Here is a 22,854-nt window from a genome sequence, read left to right as displayed (position 1 = left end):
AAAATGTACCCGTGACCGCGTATAGTCGGTGATCTTGCAACGTTTTCCTGAAGGTAGACGGTTAAGGAAACCGTGGTCATTCAAACATACGGCGTGTGTTCAAAAAGAAACCGAACTTTTCCTATAACATCTTTGTTGCTTATTCTACAACATTTTAAGCACTGTCCCCCATAGTCCCCTCAGCTGGCAACACACTGTTTCCATCGTTTCTTTCATTTTTGGAAAGCCTCCTGGAACGCAATTTCTGGGATGACGCGCAGGTCTCTTCTCGCATTGTCCTGAATCGTCTCTATGGTTTGGAAACGACGTCCTCTCAATGTGGTTTTAAGTTTGGGAAACAGAAAACAGTCTGCTAGCGCTAGGTCCGCAGAATGTGGTGGGTGGGGCACAACGGGAGTGGGATGTTTTACTAAATAGCTGCGGACAAGGAGCGACGTGTGAGCCGGCGCGTTGTCATGATGTAGCATCGAAGTCTGGTTTTGCCACAATTCAGGCCTCTTATTGCGCACAGAATTCCTCAAATGCGCTTGAATTCCCTGGTAGACTTCCTTGTCTACCATCTGACCACGTGGTACAAATTCCTGATGGACAATGCCTTCGCAGTCATAAAGCACAATCAACATCACCCTGATCTTTGACCAACTCATGCATGCTTTTTTGGACGAGGAGACTCTTTGCCCACCCACTGCGAAGACTACACGTTCGTTTCAGTATCATAGCCATAAACCCACGTCTCATCGCCTGTAATGATGTTTTTTTTTTTTCTTAAGGAGAGATAGAGAAAAAAAAATTAAAATAGAGGGACACCACAGGGTCCATTGTCACTTTGGCACGAATCCGGCGAACAGCTTGTGCACGTGCTCACTTCAGCGGCTGTAGCTCGCCAACTAACGGGCAGAGCGAAACACCTCAAATGGCAGTTTTTTTTTTTTTTTTCTAAACCTGCCGCTACTTGCGCTCAGTAGCCGCTGCGCGCACCTTCTGCCAGTTGGCGCGCTATTTAAAAAGTTAGGTTTCTTTTTGAACACACATCGTACGTTGGGCGTTGTCACGTCAAACGCCATATATATACAGGGTGTTTCAGCGTACACTTTCAAAAATCCTTAAAGGTTTCCTGTGGCAGATAGCACAATTCTAGTTCATGAGATGGTCTACTCGAGGAGGCGGACATTACTTGCACAAGAAATTGAAATGTATAATCGAATAATTAACAGAAATTCACTAATTAAGTTTTAACTAATTGCCTGATGGCCCATATTACAATTTACAAATTTTAGCCGTGGAGTTCGCAAGGCGGATCAACTTGGAACGAATTGTCGGGATGACACCAGCATCGAGATATTAATTCCCGAAATTTGCGGAGAAATGCATTGGCGTTCCAGTTAGGTTCTTAACAAAACGTCGCTTTATGCATTAAGTAACACGAGAACAAGGTGAGGGCAGGAGCCAACGTTTCGACACGTGGACTTGTGTTCTTCAAGGCAACATATGTGGACTTGTGTTCTTCAAGGCAACATATGTTGCCTTGAAGAACACAAGTCCACTTGTCGAAACGTTGGCTCCTGCCCTCACCTTGTTCTCGTGTTACTCATCGCCTTGAATCGCCATCTCCCGCATTCCCTTTGTTTTCCCTGGCTTTATGCACTGAAGCGCAAATTTCGGGAATTAATATCTCAAAACTGGTGTCATCCCATATATATATTAACGGGAATTAATTCGCCCTTCGGACAATGTCGGGCGCATTGCATTTAAAAACAGTTGCCAAAGTGCTACGTAATACGGGACTTTGCGAAGTCGCTAGAATACTCGTATGCGGCTTAATTTTGACCGGTACTCGCATCTTTATGTACACGGCGATTCTTGTACGTGCTATATATATATATATATATATATATATATATATATATATATATATATATATATATATAGCGTTGCAAGTATAAACGCAAAAGAACAAGTACAAATTTTCCAATAACAAGTACGCGCACAGTGTACACTGTTAAGGCTGCTTACTTAATTATCTCTGAAAAAAAAAAGGGGGGGGGAGGGAAAGTACGTTGCCCTGAGACCAGTCTTTCGTGCTAAGATCACATGCAAATGTCGATAAACATTCGTAAAGCGGTTGTTAACTCAATATACACAATAGCAGAACAGTTACATTGGTAATGACACGTTAGTACATGGCATATGTGAACGATCCGGTGAAAGACCTCGCTTAAATTTTATTCGCATATTTCTTACTAACAAGTATATGTGATATACATTACATATAGTATACAGAGTCAGCAACATAGCAAGAATTCCAATCCAACGCTATGTTCTATATATACCGGCACTTATAGTGGGCTGGAATGCAGCCAGGGCTTGGAAGAAGTACGCATTCTTAAGCGGTCGCCACGTGTAAGGGCGTTATCTGAGTATAGCAGCAATAACCGTGCACACACCCCAAGCCGCTTTCGACGAGCAGTGAGACTGATTTGTTATTCTATTGTGATCACTTTGCACGTACAATATGGCTATAAAGGCACGGTCTAGTCGGTTGTGGTAATTTCTCGGCCTAACGCTTAACTCCCAGAATGTTAAGAGATGTAAAGCTGAATTTACCTGTCACGTAAGTGTGCTTGTCTTACATGGTAATAGGAAATATCAACATGTCGGCAGCGATTGTTTGGACAAAGTTTAATTTGAGCTGCCATGATTGTAAATTATCCTTCCACAATGCAGGAAAAAAAAAAATCTGCTCGTACGAAGATACTTGGTAAAATGTAACAACAAAGGCCCAAATACAATTTATTTATTTATTTATTTATTTATTTATTTATTTATTTATTTATTTATTTATTTATTTATTTATTTATTTATTTATTTATTTATTTATTTATTTATTTATTTATAAAGTGACGTCTGACTGACGTGCCGACTGACGTAAAATAATGAAGTTTGGTCTTCATTTTCTCACCAACCTCTCAGCGCGTACTTGAGGGAAATATAATTTTAAAAGGGTACTTTACCAGTCTAAACTGAATTAGCGTTGCTTTTGGGTGTGTTGCTTTTAATGAAGGATTGAAAGTTCATGACGATGGGGGCGAAATGCGAAAACACCCGTGTACTTAGATTTAGGTGCACGTTAAAGAACCCCAGGTGGTCCAAATTTCCGGAGTCCCCCACTACGGCGTGCCTCATAATCATGTCGTGGTTTTTGGCACGTAAAACCCCATAATTTTGTAAAGTTCATGACAGCTCACGCAACGAGATCAGTAAGTGCAGGCCATGACGAGGGCGGAAGGCTTCAAGCACAAGGATGCGCGCGCAGATGTACTCATGCAAACAATGCGAACTGCTCAAACACCGTCGTCTCTGCCGCTCATTCCTCACGAATAAAAGCTTTCACAAATAAGTGCTGCTGCAAGATTTATTGAATAAAATTAGCAGCGTGTGTTTTTCACTGCACGTCGTTTTAATCGACTGATGAGAAAATAGGTAGGCGTTGCACGATTTTTTTATTGTTCTACAAAATAATACGTGTTTAACATTAATATGGAGAACAATTCTAGCATCATATTCAGCCTGCAGATATACTTTCCGCCATTACTCTATATCGTGCCTCGTGTAATTACTATTTCATTCTTGCGTAGGGAAAAAGTGGGCAAGCGTATCGTGTGATGCACATAGGGAATCGTGGAATTCAGTATGGCTTCGTATCGGCACATTAAATTTCCAATAAGACATCAAGAAGGAGTTAAGCAACTGGGGCAATTAAAAATGCAGTCAGAGACAACGTGGCGTGTTTGAAAGATCATTGGCGTATACACGGATGTCATGGAACCCCGGCACCGCATTTGATACACAGTATTCAAGACCAGACGGTACGGGTACCTGTTCGATCTACTGTATCTCTCCCCCCAGCCTCCCCTACGGACTATAGATGTGAAAGAAGGAACTCCTGCACTATCAAACACAAGTGGAGAACATCCGTTTGCCATTACGCACGCACCTGGTACATACGACCGTGTCACATGACCGGCAAGTCACGTGTTTGTCGCCGTGCCTTTGAAAACATGACGCAGAGGTGCTCACCACGGAAAATGGCTGCGCTGAGCGTGCGGGCTCATGGGACACGGTGCAACCGGTTCGAAACACCTGTGACGAACTCACGGTGCGGACGAATCAACGCGCCGCGGCGTGGTGACGCCCTGTCCTCGTCGCGACTTGGGAAGTGCGCGTGCGTCGTGCCCGAGCGGAACGTTTTAATGAGACGACGTCTGGGGGTCTCTCGGTCGCTCGCTCGCGTCGGTGTAGTGCCTGTACAAAAGTGGGCCCGCCTGCCAAGACGTCGATCCGCGGCGAGAAGCACGTGACCTCACGCTGAGCACTAGGGGACCCTAAGTACAGCGGGCCTCCCTTTTATTGACAGCCCGCAGTAGCGTCGTACGTTACTGTCGGCGGCGACACATTGCGCTGCGAGGGAGAGCAGCGCTGTTGTTCGAACAGTGGGCCTTCGCGACTCCGTGAGACTACCGCCGCCGCCAGTCTCAAGTCCCTGTGTAAATCTCTCGTCGTCTTCGTCGCCGCCTTCGTCGTCACGGCTGCACTCTATACAGAAGGAACGTCCTTGTGACTAGGTGTCGGACATCGGAACGCAAGCGAGCTGCCGATCTTGTGCCATGTTGCGGGGCATCCCCCAGTACTACTTCCTGAAGGCCGACACCACGGATGGTAACGAGGCCGACCATGAACCGATGCTGGAGGTAATGAGCGGCCACCTCCGTGGAACGGTCGTCGTGTCTGTAGGGATACACGGGACTCAAGGAGGTGCCGTTTGATGCGCCGTATTTAACTCGAATGGCGTGCAGCAGGAGAGCAATTGCAAGCTTCGTGCACTGTTAAGGCGTTGGCTTTCGTGGTATTCCCTTTGTCCCGCTGACATAGTTCTGGCACGTGCTCTTGTTGACTCGTGTATAGCATACGATCTAAACACTTGAGTTAACGATTAATGTTCAAGTCATTCCGCAGTAGGTTATGATGCGTGACAAATATTCCTGTATTTGTTTTTATTGCAAGAAAACTTTTAAAAAATTACGTAAGAAGTAAGGGTCTTCCAAGCAAAGCTCCAATGTTGTCGCGTCCACATCTATATGCCCTGGGTCAACGTTGTGCGTGTTGGCGAGAGAACTATCACACATTTCAGTATGTCTTGTGATAAAAACAATTGAGCATACAGTGATCTGTAGGCTACTCGTATTTGAGAGGGTAAAAAAATATGCGCCAGGCTGCACGAGCACGATCGAAAGGGAGGGCATGCTCACTCTTGCGCTCGATGGCGGAGAGATAAGCATCTCGGTCAGACAAGAGAGCATTCACTGATTTTGATCCACGATGATTTATGTCGCAATGTTATTGTTTCTTTGTTTCACGCATCTGTACATCACAGAACGACCGTATACTATAAAGTCTTGATCTTGCAGCAAAACGAAAACTCGAGCGCGCCTCACTGCTTCTTATGTAATTTATTTGCTCATCCTTTCATGCGCGCAAATGGTGCTTGGTGAGTTCGTCATCTTGTCCCGAAATCACGCGAAACAAAAACGCGGCCGGGTATTTTTTAATGTATATTAATAAAGGAAGTGGAATCTCACATTCGTAATTTCTTGTGCTTAAACTAGGATGTATCGAAACAGTGTCTCGCGTACTGAACTCTTCAATCACATCCGACTGTTACATTGGAAGGTTTCTAGTTGGGACTGCTCATACCTCGGCCTGAATGTCGTGTGTTCCGGAAAATAGTTTGCTTGTCGCTTTTGTCACGTGCACGAAAACCGGTCTGTAATTGGCGAAGGGCAGGACAACCTGCTGCGGGAGCCGGAGACCTATTTTCCAGGTGCGGTTGAACCACAGGCTTGATGGAGTTGATGCATTACTTTGAGAGGGCGACTTAACTAAAGCGCAGGCATCAGGTCTGATTTTTTTCCCGTGTTTCCGCTTCCGGTTTTGCAGTTAACGCTCAGAGCAACATAGAAATACTATGAGAAACGCCACGGTGGAGCGCTCCCGATTAAGTTTGACCGTCTAGAGTTTTGTCATGTGCAAGCATATCTCGATAAACGTGAGGTCTTGCATTCGGTCTCTATCAGAATGCGATTGCTGCGACCGGGAATCGAATCGGCGGCATCGTGCCCCAGTATAGCAGAATGCCATAGCCCCCGATCTAGCGCGGCGGGTGCTTCTTGTTTTATTTCTGCTTCTCGAGAAGCAAAGTTTGTTTTATTATGGGTTACGTGTCACGACCTCTTCTGCATATTGCCAGGGAGGCGAACAATTCGCATCTCACATGACCAGGCTTCTCGTGTTCCTCGGGGCTTCATGGTTGAGTAACCAGATATACAACTGCGGCATTGTTTTCTCTCAGCTTGATTGCTTTTATTAATGACTCGCCATTTACATACAATGCTTATGTGAAAGGCAGAGAGCAATCGAAAGGCATTTGATTAGCCGACCACGGCTGCGGCTCCTTAAAGAGTCATGTGCTTAAACTCACCTCGGAAATTAATTAGGCACTCGCGTTACCAAGAACCGTGTACGTATTAAACGTGGTTTCATCTCCACTACGAATTAAACTGCTGTTGTTTGAGTAACCTCTTGCACAACGAATGCATCATAACTGACTGCACAAGAACGTCAGTCAAGGTTGGCGATAGTTTGGCGATGCGGCGATAGTCATTACTCCAGGCCTATATAACGTTCTCGTTCGATGTATCTTTATATCTTTCAATCAACACCGTCAATGAAGAGTTGTTTCTCCTTTCTTTTTCTCCATTCACCATGCAGCAAGCTAACGGTAACCACCACCACACCGTAGCGTTGCCACCGCCCCCGCCGGACATCCCCGAGGTGATCATCACGGCCTCGCGCGATGTCGACGAAAACAAGGAGCGTGGCAACTGGTCCTCGGGTGTCGAGTTCCTGCTCTCGTGCCTCAGTTACGCCGTCGGCCTCGGAAACATATGGCGGTTTCCTTACCTGTGCTACCGCAACGGAGGAGGTAAGAGCCAGTCATTGTTGCGGTTCGTTGTTTCTCCCCCTGTTCTCATTATTGCGATAGCAATTATATGGACACTCAAAGAGGATTTCTTCCGTCGGCGTCGCCGTCGGAGGCCGTCGCCGTCGCCGTGAGGTTCCGTATGACGTCAATGGCAATGAAATCGTCGCCGCGCGCCGGACGCTGTATGCGCGAGTCAAAGGGCGCGAGGGACGCGCGCTTTCACGGGGAGCGAACGCACGGCGGAGAACAAACGCGCGTTCTGCTATAGTGCCTAGAATATACTTACAAGTATATTATAGGCACTATAGTTCTGCGCCATGCTCTACAATCACCATATATATATATATATATATATATATATATATATTGCCACCAGGTCTCGAGCTGCGGCGAGCGCGAGCCAGTATTCAGGCAAGGAGAGAAGAAGAGGTTTTTCGTTTTTGGTGTCAGCCATCTTCCTGGCTAGTACTCGTCTCTGCCGGTGCAGTACTTCTTGCTCTGAAGGCCTTCTGTTGCACGTGACAAACTGGTGGAGGTGCGGGGTAGTTCCAGCAAATGTCCTACACGCCTACTGGTAGCCCTGTGCCTAGTGACAACACCTGTTCACCGGGCCAGCCGAAGAGTCCGAGGATTGCCCCCTGAGCTTGGACCTCTTCCCGAGACTACGTCAGCTACGCACCAAAGCGGTATGGAAGGCACTACTACTGCTGCTCACTATACGCTACAGAAAATGCCAAAAGTCTTCCATGGTTCCATCGTTGAGGACGTCGAAGACTGGTTGGCTCAGTTCGAACGCGTCGCTGATTTCAATGGGTGGACCGATGCGAACAAGCTGAAGAATGTATACTTTAGCCTGGAGGATGGCGCTCGCACCTGGTACGAGAACCGCGAACCCTTCTCGTCGTGGAGCGACTTCTGTCGTCATCTGCGGGCAAGTTACGCCAATGCTGATCGCTGTGAACGCGCCGAGCGGGCCATTCAGTCGCGCATCCAAATGCCCAACGAAAGTGTGATGATGTACGTTGAGGACATGACGCGCCTCTTTCGTCGAGCTGACCCGGACATGGCAGAAGATAGGAAGCTCCGCCACTTAATGCGAGGGGTTAAGGAGCAGCTTTTCGCTGGCCTTGTTCGGAGTCCCCCGACGACTGTGGCCGAGTTCTTAACGGAAGCCACGACAATGGAAAAAGTGCTTCAGCAGTGGTCAGCAGTGTACGACCGGCAAATCAGCGTCGCGTCATCGATGGATCAGATCGGAGCTGCCGGAGGTAGCATCAACATCGACTCCCTCTGCGACCTCATCCGATCAGTGGTACGCGACGAGCTGCAAAGAATACACTGCCCGCCTCAACCTAGTGCGGGATCCATATCCAGCCTCATCAGGAACGAGGTGCAGCATGCCCTGCAAGTCCCGCTTGCCAGGGAGGTCACACCACCTGTGCCGACGGAGCTTCGGCGCGCATCATACGCGGAAGCTGCGAGCCGGTATATTCCTGCTTCTCCGCGCTTCGTGCGCCCCGCGCCTCACGATACACTTCCATCAGTGCAACCGATCCAGCACTTGGAGAACCGCCAACCACTTCAAAGAAAATCGGACGTCTGGCGCACACCGGACAGGCGACCGCTGTGCTATCACTGTGGCGAAGCCGGACATGTATACCGTGAATGCCCGTATCGCCGCCTTGGACTTCAGGGTTTTGCCGTCGACTCTCCAAGGCCCAGATTCGGCGAAAGACCAAGAGCCATTGAGGAATACCTGTCTCAACAGCGCATGCCACTGACCTTGCGACGGCAGTCACGGTCACCGTCGCCGAGACGATTTTCCCCAAATGTCGTGTGTGACAAGTTACGTGATGGTGAGGCAGTCGCTGAAGGCAACATGTCGCTCTTGCTCACACTAGGTCTCTGCGCCACTCGCAGCCTCGTCACTTTTCGTGACGGACGTTCTACGCTGCTTGTGACGAATTTTAGTAATGAGCACCGTCACCTTTTTCGTCGCACTGCCATCGCTCTCGCCTACCCCATAACAGAGACTGCTGAATGTTTTACGTCTGCATCACTGGACAATGCTCTCCAATCGACACCGGGGGCTGGGACGGCATCACTAGGCAAAGTAGACATTAATTCGACTCTACCGGAGGAACAACAAATAGCGCTGAATGAATTGCTGCTTCAATTACAAGAATGTTTTGCCTCGTCCTCTAAGGTGCGTCAGACGCCCATCACGAAACACCGAATCATTACGTATACCGACGTCTCGCCCATAAAACAACAGCCTTACCGAGTTTCGGCCAAAGAACGGGACGCGATACATACGCAAGTCGAAGAGATGCTTCAGGACGATGTTATACAGCCTTCCAAAAGTCCCTGGTCATCGCCGGTCGTCCTCGTGAAGAAGAAGGACGGAACGCTACGTTTCTGCGTTGACTACAGGCGGCTAAACAGCGTGACTAAAAAAGACGTCTATCCACTGCCCCGCATCGATGATTCACTCGACAGACTGCGACGCGCCAAGTATTTTTCATCTATAGACTTGAAAAGCGGATACTGGCAGATTAAAGTTGATGAACGAGATCGCGAGAAAACGGCCTTTGTTACATCGGATGGCCTGTATGAATTCAAAGTGCTCCCTTTCGGCTTGTGTTCTGCACCTGCGACATTCCAGAGAATGATGGACACTGTTCTCACTGGTTTGAAGTGGCATACTTGCCTCGTTTATCTTGATGACGTCGTCGTATTTTCGGCGACCTTTGAGGAACACCTGAATCGTCTGAAGACTGTGCTGGACGCCCTCGGCGCCGCTAACCTCACGCTGAAGCCAGAGAAATGCCACTTCGGTTATAAAGAACTTAAGTTTCTCGGCCATGTTGTGAGCGCGGATGGCGTTCGGCCTGACCCTGACAACACCACTGCCGTAGCCTCGTTTCCTGTTCCCCGTGACAAGAAAGCAGTCCGTCGCTTTCTGGGGCTCTGCGCATACTATCGCTGCTTTATCGCCAATTTTTCTAGGATTGCCGAACCTCTGACGCGCCTCACACGAGAAGATGTACCATTTGTCTGGAATGAAGAGCAGGACGCGGCTTTCACCGAGCTGCGGGAGCGTTTGCAGACACCACCAGTTCTTGCTCACTTTGACGAGGACGCTGATACTGAAGTCCATACCGACGCCAGCAACGTGGGTCTTGGCGCCATCCTGGTCCAACACCAAGAGGGCACAGAGCGCGTGATAGCTTACGCCAGCCGTACTCTTTCACGCGCAGAAGTAAACTATTCCACCTCAGAAAAAGAGTGCCTTGCCGTGGTATGGGCGACCACGAAGTTTCGGCCTTACCTCTACGGTCGCCCCTTCAAAGTAGTGACCGACCACCATTCATTGTGCTGGTTGACCAATATACGAGACCCCGCTGGGCGACTCGCACGATGGAGCCTTCGTCTGCAAGAATTCGATCTGACCATCGTATACAGATCAGGCCGCAAGCACGAAGATGCGGATTCGTTGTCGCCAGGCGCGGATCCAGGGGGGATGTCCGGATGTCCTGACCCCCCTCTCAAATTTCTGCATCGCCCCCTCGCTGACAGGGGGATGGCCCTGTCGCAAATATATATATATATATATATATATATATATATATATATATATATATATATATATATATATGGCCACCAGCATTCTTCACAAGTATTTTTCACGAGTACCAGTGGTATCAGCCATGTAGAAGTAAAGCTAGCGCGCTCACAAGCTTGTATTCCGTAGGAGTGTGGCCTCGCGAAGTTGCCGTAGTTATTTTTTCTCATGAACACCTTGGACCTCCTGGCGCCTGCCGTGCCTTACTCGTCCCGTCGGTGGCGTCGAATGAACGAGGGGACGTCCCTTTTGCCAAACACGCCGAGGTCCGCTCGAGCGCCTTCGCGCCTGATTAACTTAGTTTCCCCTTGGGGTGTCAACGGTTGCCTCATTGGCTGTCATCGGTTCCGCGACCAACCTGCTTAATGAAAGAGATCTCTTGCTGAAGTGTTCATATATAAATAATAACAACTAACAGCTAAACTAAGAACTACGCATAGGCAACTTTTTTTAACTGTAGCACTCATTGTGATCACAGTTACCCGTTGACAATATCCAGTACGAGCACAGTACCGTTCGTACGCTACACGTTTTTCATTGTAACTCCGCAGTTTTATTGTCGTACATTAAGCATAGGAGGCTCAAGCCCGCCAGATCCGTTTATCTGAGTGGGCGTTCTCGCGGAGCGGGGCGAAGCCTCGAGCCGCGGCTGCGAAGTGGGGGAGCGTGACATCAGCGGCCAACGCCAGCGCGCGGGCCTAGGATGGCGTCTCGTGGTTAGAGAAACGGGAGCAGATGCGCGCCTTGTGTAAAAGGATGGCGTCGCGTGGGAGACAAAACACGAAGACGCTGGCTCGCGCTCTCGCCTACTATGCCACATCGTTATTCTTGTAGGTGGCGTCGTGAGTCTTCATACGCGGTGATTCGCATATCGTAAACAACCAGCGTAGTGGTTGCTGTGTTGGAGCGGAGCGTTACGCCCGTATTCAAGAACGTTCCTCTAGTCAACACACCAACACGACTCAGGAGAGAAGATGGCACCGCCATCCCACCACAGAAGTAGTCACTGAGCTTCATGATCATTCACGGGAATTCATGAGAATTGTCGCGTCTTTATTCTCGATTATTCTGCGCAGTACGACAATTGAAATTTGGAGTCGGATATCTCGGAGCACGGACACGCTAGAATAATTCTTCCGACTGATACTGTGTAGAAACTCGACTGTCTCTGAGTTTTCAATACAAATATACCCTCTTACTGCAGTCAACAAAAAATAATTGTTCAATTTTAGTTAATTGGGCTGCTCACAGCGATAACTATCATCTCACTTTGTGCCCCCCTAGCCACATAACTTATTTGCACAGGTGGTGTTCGTGTGCCTCCCAGTGCCTAACTTTAAGAAAACCATAAAGCTTAGTTTTGAACACCCTGTATTATCAGGCGTAGCCGCCAAGCACATGGCTGTATTGGGTAACGTCCTTTTCCTATAAGCTCGGAGAAACCGATACCTGGCTTCGCTACAGGTCTTCTTCCTCTTTCTGTGGTTTTACGTGCCAAAACCAGTTCTGATTATGAGGCACGCCGTAGTGGAAGGCTCCAGATTACTTTTGACCACGTGGGGTTCTTTAACCTGCACTACAAGAACACGGGCGTTTTTGCATTTCGCCTCCATCGAAATGCGGCCGCCGCGGCCGGGATTTGATCCCGCGATCTCGGGCTCAACGCCTGAGCTAACTGAGCCACCACGGAGGGCTACAGGTGTTGCTTTAGCCGTATAAAACGCGGGTTTATCGTGAGGAAAAACGGTAAATTTCGGTAAATAAGAAAGGCTACTATCATCATCATCATCATCATCATTGACAGAAGCTGACCCCTCCCTCAGAAAAAACCTGGATCCGCCCCTGGTTGTCGCGTGCACCCACCGATGTTTGTGATCCGGCCGCTGAGGATGACAGTGGATTCCTTGGGGCCCTCACCGCAACGGACTTGATTGCACGACAGCGCGAGGATGCCGAAATCCGCGCAATCATCGAAAACCTCGACGGACGCAACTCTCCCATACCTCGACGCCTTTCTCGCAGTCTCTCGTCCTTCTGCCTTCGAAGAGGTGTCCCGTATAAGAAAAACTTGAACAGCAACGGCAAACCCTACCTTCTCGTCATACCTGCTGACATGCGCGACGACATTCTTCTTGCCTGCCATGACGAGCCCACATCTGGTCAGTTAGGCTCCTCCCGAACTATCGCCAGAGTTCAACAGGCGTACAACTGGCCCAAACTTTCTACATCTGTAAAGCGCTACGTCAAGAGTTGTCGGGAATTTCAACGCCGCAAATCCCCGCCACTGAAGCCCGCGGGGCTGCTGCAACCGATCGAACCACCCAGGGCACCATTCGATCAAATAGGAATGGATTTACTCGGGCCTTTTCCACTATCATCAGCCGGGAACAAGTGGATCGTAGTCGCCACAGACTACTTAACCAGATACGCCGAGACAAGGGCTCTCCAACGCGCTACGGCTGCCGAAGTTGCCCAGTTCTTTATAGACCAGATCGTTCTTCGACATGCAGCCCCGTCTTACGTGATCACTGACAGAGGCACAGCTTTCACGGCCCAGCTGATTGACGACGTATTCAAGCTAAGCTACACGAGCCATCGCAAGACCACTGCATATCATCCGCAGACCAACGGGTTGACGGAACGATTGAACAAAACCATCGCCGACATGTTATCCATGTACGCCGATGTACAACACAAGACGTGGGATCAGGTTCTACCGTACGTAACATTTGCGTACAACTCTGCCATCCAGGAGACAACGCGATTCACGCCGTTTCGTCTTGTCTATGGACGTGAGGTTCAGACCATGCTGGATGCGATGCTTCCACACGATTACGACGCGCTGCTCACCCCTGACGCTGAGCAATTTACGCAATACGCCGAAGAAGTTCGCCAATTGGCACGCCTACACATCACGCAACAGCAGAGTGTAGATGCACGCCGCTACAATCTTCGCCATCGCCAAGTGGAATACCACCCGGGCGATCAAGTTTGGGTGTGGACGCCGGTGCGCCGCCAGGGGTTGTCAGAGAAACTGCTCAGTCACTACTTTGGACCCTACAAAGTGCTGCGTCGCGTGAGTGACGTGAACTACGAGGTTCTCCCGGATAGCGCCATATCACCCCAGCGTCGAAGGCACCACTCGGAGATTGTGCACGTTGTACGACTCAAACCTTATTTCGCGCGATAGTGCGACAGCGTCTCAACTTTATGACGTACTTTATTTTTCTCTCCCTCACCCCCCCCCCCCCCCACTTGTGCATACTTTATGTTCGTTCCCTTTCTTTTTCTTTCCCTCTACCTACGTCGACTAGCGCTAGCATCGGGACGATGCCCGTTTTTTTTTTTCACAGGGGGAAAATGCCACCAGGGGCGCGATCTTGTACGCGTTCCAAAATGGAACGGAGGCGTTCCGTTCCATCGAGCCGCACACGATTGGTCAATTTGAACGTCGCGGTTGAAATTGGCCAATCGTGTGCGGCTCGGTGGAACGGAACGCCTCCGTTCCATTTTGGAACGCGTACAAGATCGCGCCCCAGGTCTCGAGCTGCGGAGAGCGCGAGCCAGTATTCAGGCAAGGAGAGAAGAAGAAGAGGTTTTTCGTTTTTGGGGTCAGCCATCTTCCTGGCTAGTACTCGTCTCTGCCGGTGCAGTACTTCTTGCTCTGAAGGCCTTCTGTTGCACGTGACAATATATATATATATATATATATATATATATATATATAGAGAGAGAGAGAGAGAGAGAGAGAGAGCAAACTCGACTTCTTCCGTTGCGCGAAAGCACTTACCCCTCCCCGTTGGCGCTGAGCCGTGCTCCCTCAAGGGCTGCAGAAGATAGCGCCAACCTTTCCCTTTCCCTCAAGAACCACTTATCGATCCGTGGGGGGACGGGAGGGAGGGAGAGAGAGAGGCGACGTTTAGCTGCGGCACCAAATGCGTATTTATATAAAAGCTTTGCGAGGCGCGAAGGTGGTAAAGACTTCCGATGCTACTCGACGAGTTTCCCGTTCTGATCTCGTCGAAAACCCCGAGCCGCCCCCAGAGGCTCTGGCAACCGTCACCAACGCCGCGCGCGTTCGGTGCGAACGCGCGGGCAAAACGGCAACGGCGTCGACACCAGTTCTGCGCGTTGCTGGTGCTGCTGCATGTCCAAGTTTATACAGCTGATAAAACTACTATCCTTACTCCGTATCCTTTACTAAGTTGCTATCTGCAACTGATGCTTCGCCTTTCGGCTGAAACGGCCGGCGACATTTTATTGCAATACCAATTATAAGGACACTCCAAAGCGGATTTCTTCCGTTGGCGTCGTCGTCGCCGTCACCGTGAGGTTCCGTATGACGTCAAAACGGCGATGAAATCGTCGCCGCGCCCCGGACGCTGTATGTGCGAGTGAAAAGGCGCGAGGGACGCACGCTTTCACGGGGAGCGAACGCACGTCGGCAAGCAAACGCGCGTTCTGCGCCGTGCTTCGTGAAGGGCTGAAGAATTAAGCGCCTCTTTCTTCCTTTACAATCTCCATATATAGAGATCAAACGCGGCTTCTTCCGTCGGGCGAAAGGCCGTGGAGGGACGGGAGGGAGGGGATGCGACGTTTAGCTGCGGCACCAAATGCGTATTTATATAAAATGTTGCGAGGCGAGAAGGTGGGTAAGATTTCCAACGCTGCTCGACGAGTGTCCCATTATGATCTCGTCGAAAACCTCCGAGCTGCCCCCAGAGGCACCGGCAACAGTCACTAACGCCGCGCGCGTTCTGTGCGAACGTGGGCAAAACGCCGACGGCGTCGACAACAGCTCTGCGCGTTGCTGGTGCTGCTGCATGTGCAAGTTTATACAGCTGATAAAACTACTATCCTTACTCCGTATAGCTCTCTACTAATTTGCTATCCCAATTGATGCTTCGCCTTTCGGGTGAAACTGCGACATTTTTTGAGTTACTCTTCACTCTGTAGTAGTTTAAGCGGCACAGAAAGGAAGACGATCAGGCGCAGTTTATGGGTTGTGGTAAAGTGTCTCAAGCCTGTGGTAAGGCATGATAAAGCCTCGTGCCTCATCTCTCTTTCATTTCTACCAACGCATGCACTAGCAGTCCTGTCGCGACCATGACAGTACATGTGATGTACTATGACAGTGCATGTGATGTCGCCGTCTTCAATTAGTTTCTTCCCCGTCACTCCATCGGTGAACAACCCCTTTCTCAGTGCCTTCGCGCTCACGCTTCGATGCTCTTTTGCCATCCTTTCTTAGGCCGATCTTGTTTCACCTTTCCGCCAGAGTTGCACTTACGTTCTTGTCGATGTGACTCTCGTCCCTTCTAATTAAGCGACCAAACATTTTCAGTCTGCATTCTCTCTAGAACCTTCGCTACAATGACCACGACTACGACATGCGAGTGTAGTCATTCCGAACTCTGGCTTTCCTTGCAACTCCCGTGCATCCATGTCAGCATCCTTACTTCAGATGCTTGCGTCTTCTCGATATGTCCGAGCACCGTTGTAGTGTTCTGCTGCGGCCAATACCACCGATTAAGTTGTTTCTTTCGTGACACTCCCAAGTAAATAGCCGTGTAGACCTGCATAATGGTAGTGGTTGGTCTATGTTGGGCGAAATGCTATTCTGTCCTAAAGGAACATGTACACGGGGCCTTCACGAGAGAAATTGAGCTAAAGAGGTTCTAACCCTCCACATTATTGGGGAACTTTTTAGTCGCCGTGTGTGCTCGCTTCCCACTAACTATAGAGCTCGAGGACAGATCTAAATACCTACCCAGCAAAGGAAACTTCAGGGGGAACATTTTGTGCAACTGCTTCAAAATATTGACGCGTGAAGGCTAAATTCATAGAAAAGTCCACATTTCTTATACTATAGGGTGAATAATTATAACGCAATTATGAGTACGCATCTAATTATAACGCATAACCCTATTATGAGTACTTGTGGCAGTCCGCAGTTACTTTAGCTATAGTATGTACACCCTACTAGCATGCAAGAGTGATGACGTCAGAAAGGGAGCCCGAATTCCATTCGAGGCACATCGTACAAAGTTGTCCAGCTCTGTTGTCGCAGTGGAAGCGCAAAAAATCCCCTTTCGTGATCATTCACGGAATAATTTTTTTGGATGGACATTAAAAGGATCACTTCAGTTTTACTGTCAGTGGTAGATTCCAAGCTCATGTTTACAAGATATATGCCTCAATGTTTGTAGGAAGATAACTGACTGTTTCGCTGCACTTATTACTGAAATCAGTGTGCTCAAACGTTTTTTCCATATGCGTTGAAACAAATGTGGCGTGGTCGCCTCCCGACGACAACTACTGAGCGATTTTAGACAACCTTCGTTTGCAGTAAGCTTCTTTATTGTCGCGGTACTTTTCTGCGAAGATTGGAGCTGCAATTGGAGGAACTTGCCTACATATAGATTTGTTTCACCAATGCCGTTGATCGCCGCCTGCAAGAACTCTGCTGTACGGTTGAAGAAAGCTACGGCTGAACTTTCTTACGCACTCAGTATGCGCTTAAACGTGTGCACGAAAATAATAATCGCTTTGCCTATTTCTCGCGCAGGTGCCTTCCTCATCCCGTACACCATCATGCTGCTCTTCGTGGGACTGCCTCTCTTCCTCTTGGAGCTGTCGTTCGGCCAGTACGCCAGCGAAGGGCCGATCACTATATGGAAGATATCACCGTTATTTCAAGGTGAAAATTATTACTCATTTTATTTAATTTCTGGTAAACATCTGCCGTACAAAATTTTGATACTCCATTTAAAATGGCACACGTAAAAGAAGCATTTCTTTTTCTTTTTATTTTCAAGTCATTAATGCATTCTGTGGTAGCAAGAAGCAGCACATTTAATTCAACTGCTCACTGCCAGTAAGTGGTAACATTTCTCAATACAGAAGCCGTCCAGTGCTGTTCAGTATTGAGCCTGGTAATCAAATGCTCTACTCCATATGTATACTCCATATGTATACTCGGTGACAACCAAAAAAATTTGTACGAGCTCAGGCCTGTGAAACCTCATTGCACCTGGCTTCTATGCCTTCGCACTCTAAAACATAGTTCACCGAAAGATTAAAAGAGGTTCGTCACGAAAACGAGTCACGGAAACGAGCGAACGTGATTGGTTGGCGCATCTATGCAAATTGTCCGAGTTAGACAGTAGGGCATTTGCCGCTCTATTCTTAGGTTGTCACCGACTATTGTCAAATGATTTTATGGTTCTCACACTGCTGCATGTTGTGGAAATGATATGGAATTGATGAGCGACCTTTATGAATTTCGTATAAATGGTGCGGAGAATATAGCGATATTGAAACGGTACACATGAAGTGTTCATTAAGGTGTGGTAATTAAAAAATAAGTAGCGCAACCGCTTGCGCAAGAAACAACAATCTTTCCAGCATTTGTTGCCAACAAGATTGGCAAAATGGTAATTCCTTTTTAAATTCGGATTTTTCTCATCTTTTTCGTTTGTAGCAGTTGAAATGAAAATGAAAGTGTAATCGCCTGTGCATCCACTTTCCACAGGAATTGGATACGCGATGTTCCTGATGACTGCATTGGTAGGAGTGTATTACAACATGATCCTGGCCTGGTCATTATTCTACTTGGGTTCATCCTTGACCACGACACTGCCATGGAGTTCTTGTAGCAACTGGTGGAATACGGATGGTAAGTTTTCCAGAACTGTGTCAAGGTTGATTGTCGGATTGTAAACAGCATGAATGAAGCTATGCATAAAGTTCCGTATAAGAAATATGATTAATTTGCTGTCAAGCTGTTCTATAAGCCTTATAGGTGGCATTAACGGCTCAGCAATTTAACAAGCAACTCACCATTCATTGCTGTTCTGTCACTGTCTTTTTATGCAATCGAAGCTCCTTTTCGTCGAGGTGCTTCTCTATTTTCATATTCAATTTCTAAAGTAACCTAGGAAAAGGCATAATGAAGCATAATACAAACATCTTCATTCATGTTTAGATACAGAGTAATGTATGCATATCACCTTTCGTGAAGTTTAATAAATTCGTTGAGTACAGACTGTTAGGGATATAAATTTAGCATCAGTTCTCTCATCCTTAAATTGCATGCTGCACATGACAATGAACATGATTTCATTTATGATATCAAGAAACTTAAGTGCTCCTGCACAAATTCACTCTGCAGCGTGCCGGAGGTTCGATACAAAGAACTGCACTGCCCACGGAGGAGTTCACCTCGCCAACGGTTCGTGCATCATCGAAGACGAAGTTGACCCGGCCGTCTGGGATGCGGTGAAGAATTCTACAGACAACACGAAAATGGCCAGTGACGAATTCTTCCAGTAAGGCCCAAGATAGTGAGGCGGTGCACTTTTCTGTTTTTGTAGTTTGTGCTGACCAGAATATAAGCTATGATCAGACCCCAGCAAAGAACAAGAGATCGTACGAGATCTTGTATGTAACTGGTTAACCCAGAATACATTGTTTCTGAACATTTAGGTCAAGATTTGCTACTTGCCTGATTTGGTGCGGTCTTAATACGGCTGCTTTTCCGTTTAGCTCATAGCTGATGTACAACAAATGACTTTTTCTTTTGTAATTGGTGCGGACAGGAAAATAAGCTGTGATCAAATTCCAGAGAACGAGAAATTGTTTGAGATCGTGTATGTTACTGGTTAGCCCAAAATGCCTTGTTTCCGAAATTTTAGTTCAACATTTGCTACCCGCCTTATTTGGTGCAGTCTTAATGCGGCTGCTTTTCTATTTGGCATATATCCGATGCACTTCCGCCGTTTTCATACGTGAGTCGTGCACTTTCTAGCCCTCCTTACGAGCCATGCTGAAGTCTAGCTTGATGGTTGCCCGCTTTGGTCTTGAAAACCGATGGGTGTCCAAAACAGACTCATCATTTTACATATAATGGGTTCGGTGCCGCAAACATTTTTTTTTCTCTAGTATTGAAATCCTTGGCGACGTATTCTACCAGCGCAAGTCATGGTTTTGTCGGTTCTGAGTCTCTTATTTCTTCTTTGCCACGCTTTTCTAAACCTGCTGGCACAAAATTTTCCCCACACCACCACTCCACCTTTATATTGAGAGCACATTTTGCATTATCCTAGCATTACTACTCGTGGCTGCCTGCGCAGTTCCACAGAGCATGGACTTATTTGCATCTTGATTTTCAAGCGAAATAATCTAATGTAGGATTTTCCTCTCCTTCCGTGTGTAGTGCAGCTCTTCTAGTTCGTTGCCAATGCGTTGAGTTTCCGGTAATGCCTCAGTCTTTTAAAGGATTTACCATTATTTCCTGTAATAACGTTATCGTTAAGTACTAGTGAAATTCTCTTTGCTTTTGAAATGGCAGCTTATACCAGCGATCTTTCCGCAACAGCGCGTAAGAAACTTGAGCGGGGTGCGCGCTGTTCGCGTTGAAAACTGACTCTGCTGGCTGTACACTTGCTATTCGCAGCAACTATGTGCTGGACCTGACCGAAGGGCTACACGACCTTGGCGGAGTGCGGTGGCAGTTGGCTCTGTGCCTTTTCATCTGCTGGGTCATCGTGTTCTTCTGCTTGTACAGAGGCGTCAAGACAATGGGAAAAGTGAGTGCAAGGCGTTTTTTGTTCTTCCTTGTCAAGTGAACTGATTTGGCGAATCCCTCCAATGGTATATATACACCGCTCTGTCAAACTATGCGGTTTGAGTCTCGATCCGATATGTGGGAACCAATTCGTCAAACCGATTTGTGGAGTCAAAAATTCCACAAAGGCAGCGGAGTAAATAAACACTGAATGTAGAGTCGGATGTCCCTTACATGCACCAGCTGCTTGTAGTGTAGTCTTGCAATTGATCGGACCAAGCGACCTTCTTCACATGCCACATTTTTTTCATTCCCCAAACGCGCATTTCTCGAGAATCGCTATCATTTTGGCGCTTCAAGCCCCGGCGTGCACTTACCATATTTACATTATGTTTTTGTTTTGACAATTTGTTCCTTTCTTCTTCCTTTTCCTTTTTTCCCCATCGTGGTTTGCAGGTCGTCTACTTCACAGCCTTGTTCCCATACGTCGTACTTGTCATTCTGCTGATCCGAAGCTGCACTCTCGAAGGCGCTTACGATGGCATTATGTTTTATCTGACGCCACAATGGGAACGACTTATAGAAGCTAGGGTAAGACATCTTGCTTTGCATTGTGCGTCCTCTTTATTTTTTCCAAGTGAATTCTGATGCCTTGCGCTTCAGAAATCGCGCAAACTGTATGCATGATTTTCAAAGCCTTGCGTATTGAAATGTGTCGTATTTCGTTCCTGCTTGCGATTACAACTCTTGCTCTTGTGCTCCATCGTTAACTTAAACGTAACACTTATCGCCTAACATGCAAAAACATTTGACGCGCATTATTATTTTCATCATCCTACAGTAAGCAGACTTCATATAGATGATACCTTGAACTATAGTATCCTCCGGAAACAAGCTTCATGCAGAGCGAAGCTATAGCTAAGGCAAGATGTACTTGTACCAGATGCTCTTTTTTGATGTTGATGTTGTTGTATTGTTCAGTTTTTATAGCTCAAAATGACAGGGATTGTTTGCTAGGGCTGTTAATTTGGGCTAGTTTAACAGAAGTCTTCCTTCAAATTCCTTCTACTGGCATTGCTAGTGGCGCACCTGCGAATAACTGCTTCTTTTCAGGTACAATGGGTAAGTTCAGGTCATCGCTGGTGTGGATAACGTCTATAGTTTTCCGCTGTAACTGTCGGCTAACTTATCGTAGACCTATTGTGACATAGCTGTGTAGGTAAGGCTCTTTGGACTACAAAAAGAAAAAAAGAGATAAAAGCAAGATGAAAGATGGTAAAAGGAAAAAAAAAAAAGAGCTCGTACTTCCTTCCTGCCTTGCACAAGGGCACGCGAGTCTGGCGGTGGCGCGCGAACTGCAGACAACCCTATTACGACTGCATAGATTCTTTTCCCTGTATCGTCTCAGGTCTGGGGTGACGCTGCAATGCAGATCTTCTTTTCCTTGTCTCCGTGCTGGGGAGGCCTTATTACTTTAGCCAGCTACAACCGTTTCCATAACAACTGCTACAGGTAAGCCACCTTCACGTGCACTGCACGTCTCTCCTTCTTTTTGTTTCGCATGTGGTGTGTCTGAAATGTTGTTGAACTCTATGCGGCTATAGTATTCACTCTTTACCCGTGTGTCGTTTGGGATTTGCCTTGTTCATTATCTGGAATTTGTCGCGGATGAGTGACGTGCTGTTTGCCTTGAGCGCTCTTGTGCATTGGTTGTTCGTGTGACGATGCAGTTGACACGATGCGTGCTTTTGCTTCTCCTTGTGTGTGGTCTCTCTACGTAGCAGGACCCTCTGGCGGGTCAGTGTGGGCTTTGCTGACCACCGTTCCCATTTCTTTTGCGCCTTTCTTCGCAGGGACACGCTGTTCATCTGCTTCGGCAACTGCGGCACGAGCTTCTTCGCTGGATTTGTCATATTTAGCATAGTCGGTTTCATGGCACACAAGCTGGGTGTGAACGTGTCTGAAGTCGCTGCTCAAGGTAATTGCTACTCAGAGACACTGCAAACCTACTACTGCTACTGCTATGCGTGTGCCTTTCGTTGTGACGTCCCGCATTTGGTAGTGCCGGCTGCTCACGCAAAAAAAATATATATATGTATATATATAAGCGGATCTACACCGTGCGGCGCCACGATTGTTGAGAGTGATGCGCCACCTGGCGGGCGAGCGAGCGCACTTTGCGGCTGAGGCAGAGCGATACACTAGCTATACTCTGTGGACTCTGGCGGAAGTTGCTTTTCGTGCGCAGCACCTGCAAATCCTTTGTGGATGTCCGGCACCAGCTGAGCTGGCAGGACGGGATGAAAGTTCTCGCTACTTGCACCAGCGGCTAAAACGAGGCTCGATTGGCTCTCTCGCGCCCAGAGAGTGTGCAAAATCGTTCCTCACGCTGAGACTGCTCACAAAGCTCCTGTGAAAAAAAAAAAAAAAAAAGAAATGAAAACGAAAAAGAAATGGCCACTGAGAACTAAAGTGTGTCTTGTTCAATTGGCAATGACATGCGTTATAACGCCGTCAGATTTCAACCGGTAAAGTACATAATCAAGAAAAATTCTACTCACGCGTTTGTGGACAGCCGGTGCTGCTCTAGAAAATCAAATGCTGCTATACACAGTCAGGAAG

General features: G+C 47.7%; 1 protein-coding gene across 5 annotated transcripts in view; it reads left to right on the top strand.

Moving 5' to 3' along the window:
* The window catches only part of LOC119450250 (sodium- and chloride-dependent glycine transporter 1), a 123,413-nt gene that overhangs the window by 90,642 nt on the left and 9,917 nt on the right, over positions 1-22,854 (top strand). For 4 of the 5 annotated variants that reach the window (XM_049665733.1, XM_049665732.1, XM_049665734.1 and 1 more), the window contains 8 exons: positions 6,826-7,039; positions 17,233-17,364; positions 18,199-18,342; positions 18,838-18,994; positions 20,122-20,254; positions 20,689-20,823; positions 21,641-21,744; positions 22,086-22,210. In XM_049665733.1, coding sequence (XP_049521690.1) covers positions 6,826-7,039; positions 17,233-17,364; positions 18,199-18,342; positions 18,838-18,994; positions 20,122-20,254; positions 20,689-20,823; positions 21,641-21,744; positions 22,086-22,210 — 1,144 coding nt within the window. Of the gene's footprint in view, positions 1-4,306; positions 4,749-6,825; positions 7,040-17,232; positions 17,365-18,198; positions 18,343-18,837; positions 18,995-20,121; positions 20,255-20,688; positions 20,824-21,640; positions 21,745-22,085; positions 22,211-22,854 lie in introns of those variants that run through there. The other variant, XM_037713635.2, reaches the window with a different exon arrangement.

This window comes from Dermacentor silvarum, chromosome 4 (genome assembly GCF_013339745.2).
Source record: "Dermacentor silvarum isolate Dsil-2018 chromosome 4, BIME_Dsil_1.4, whole genome shotgun sequence".
Taxonomy (NCBI): domain Eukaryota; kingdom Metazoa; phylum Arthropoda; class Arachnida; order Ixodida; family Ixodidae; genus Dermacentor; species Dermacentor silvarum.
Note: the sequence above shows the minus strand (reverse complement) of the source record. Positions and strands in the feature narration are given on the sequence as shown.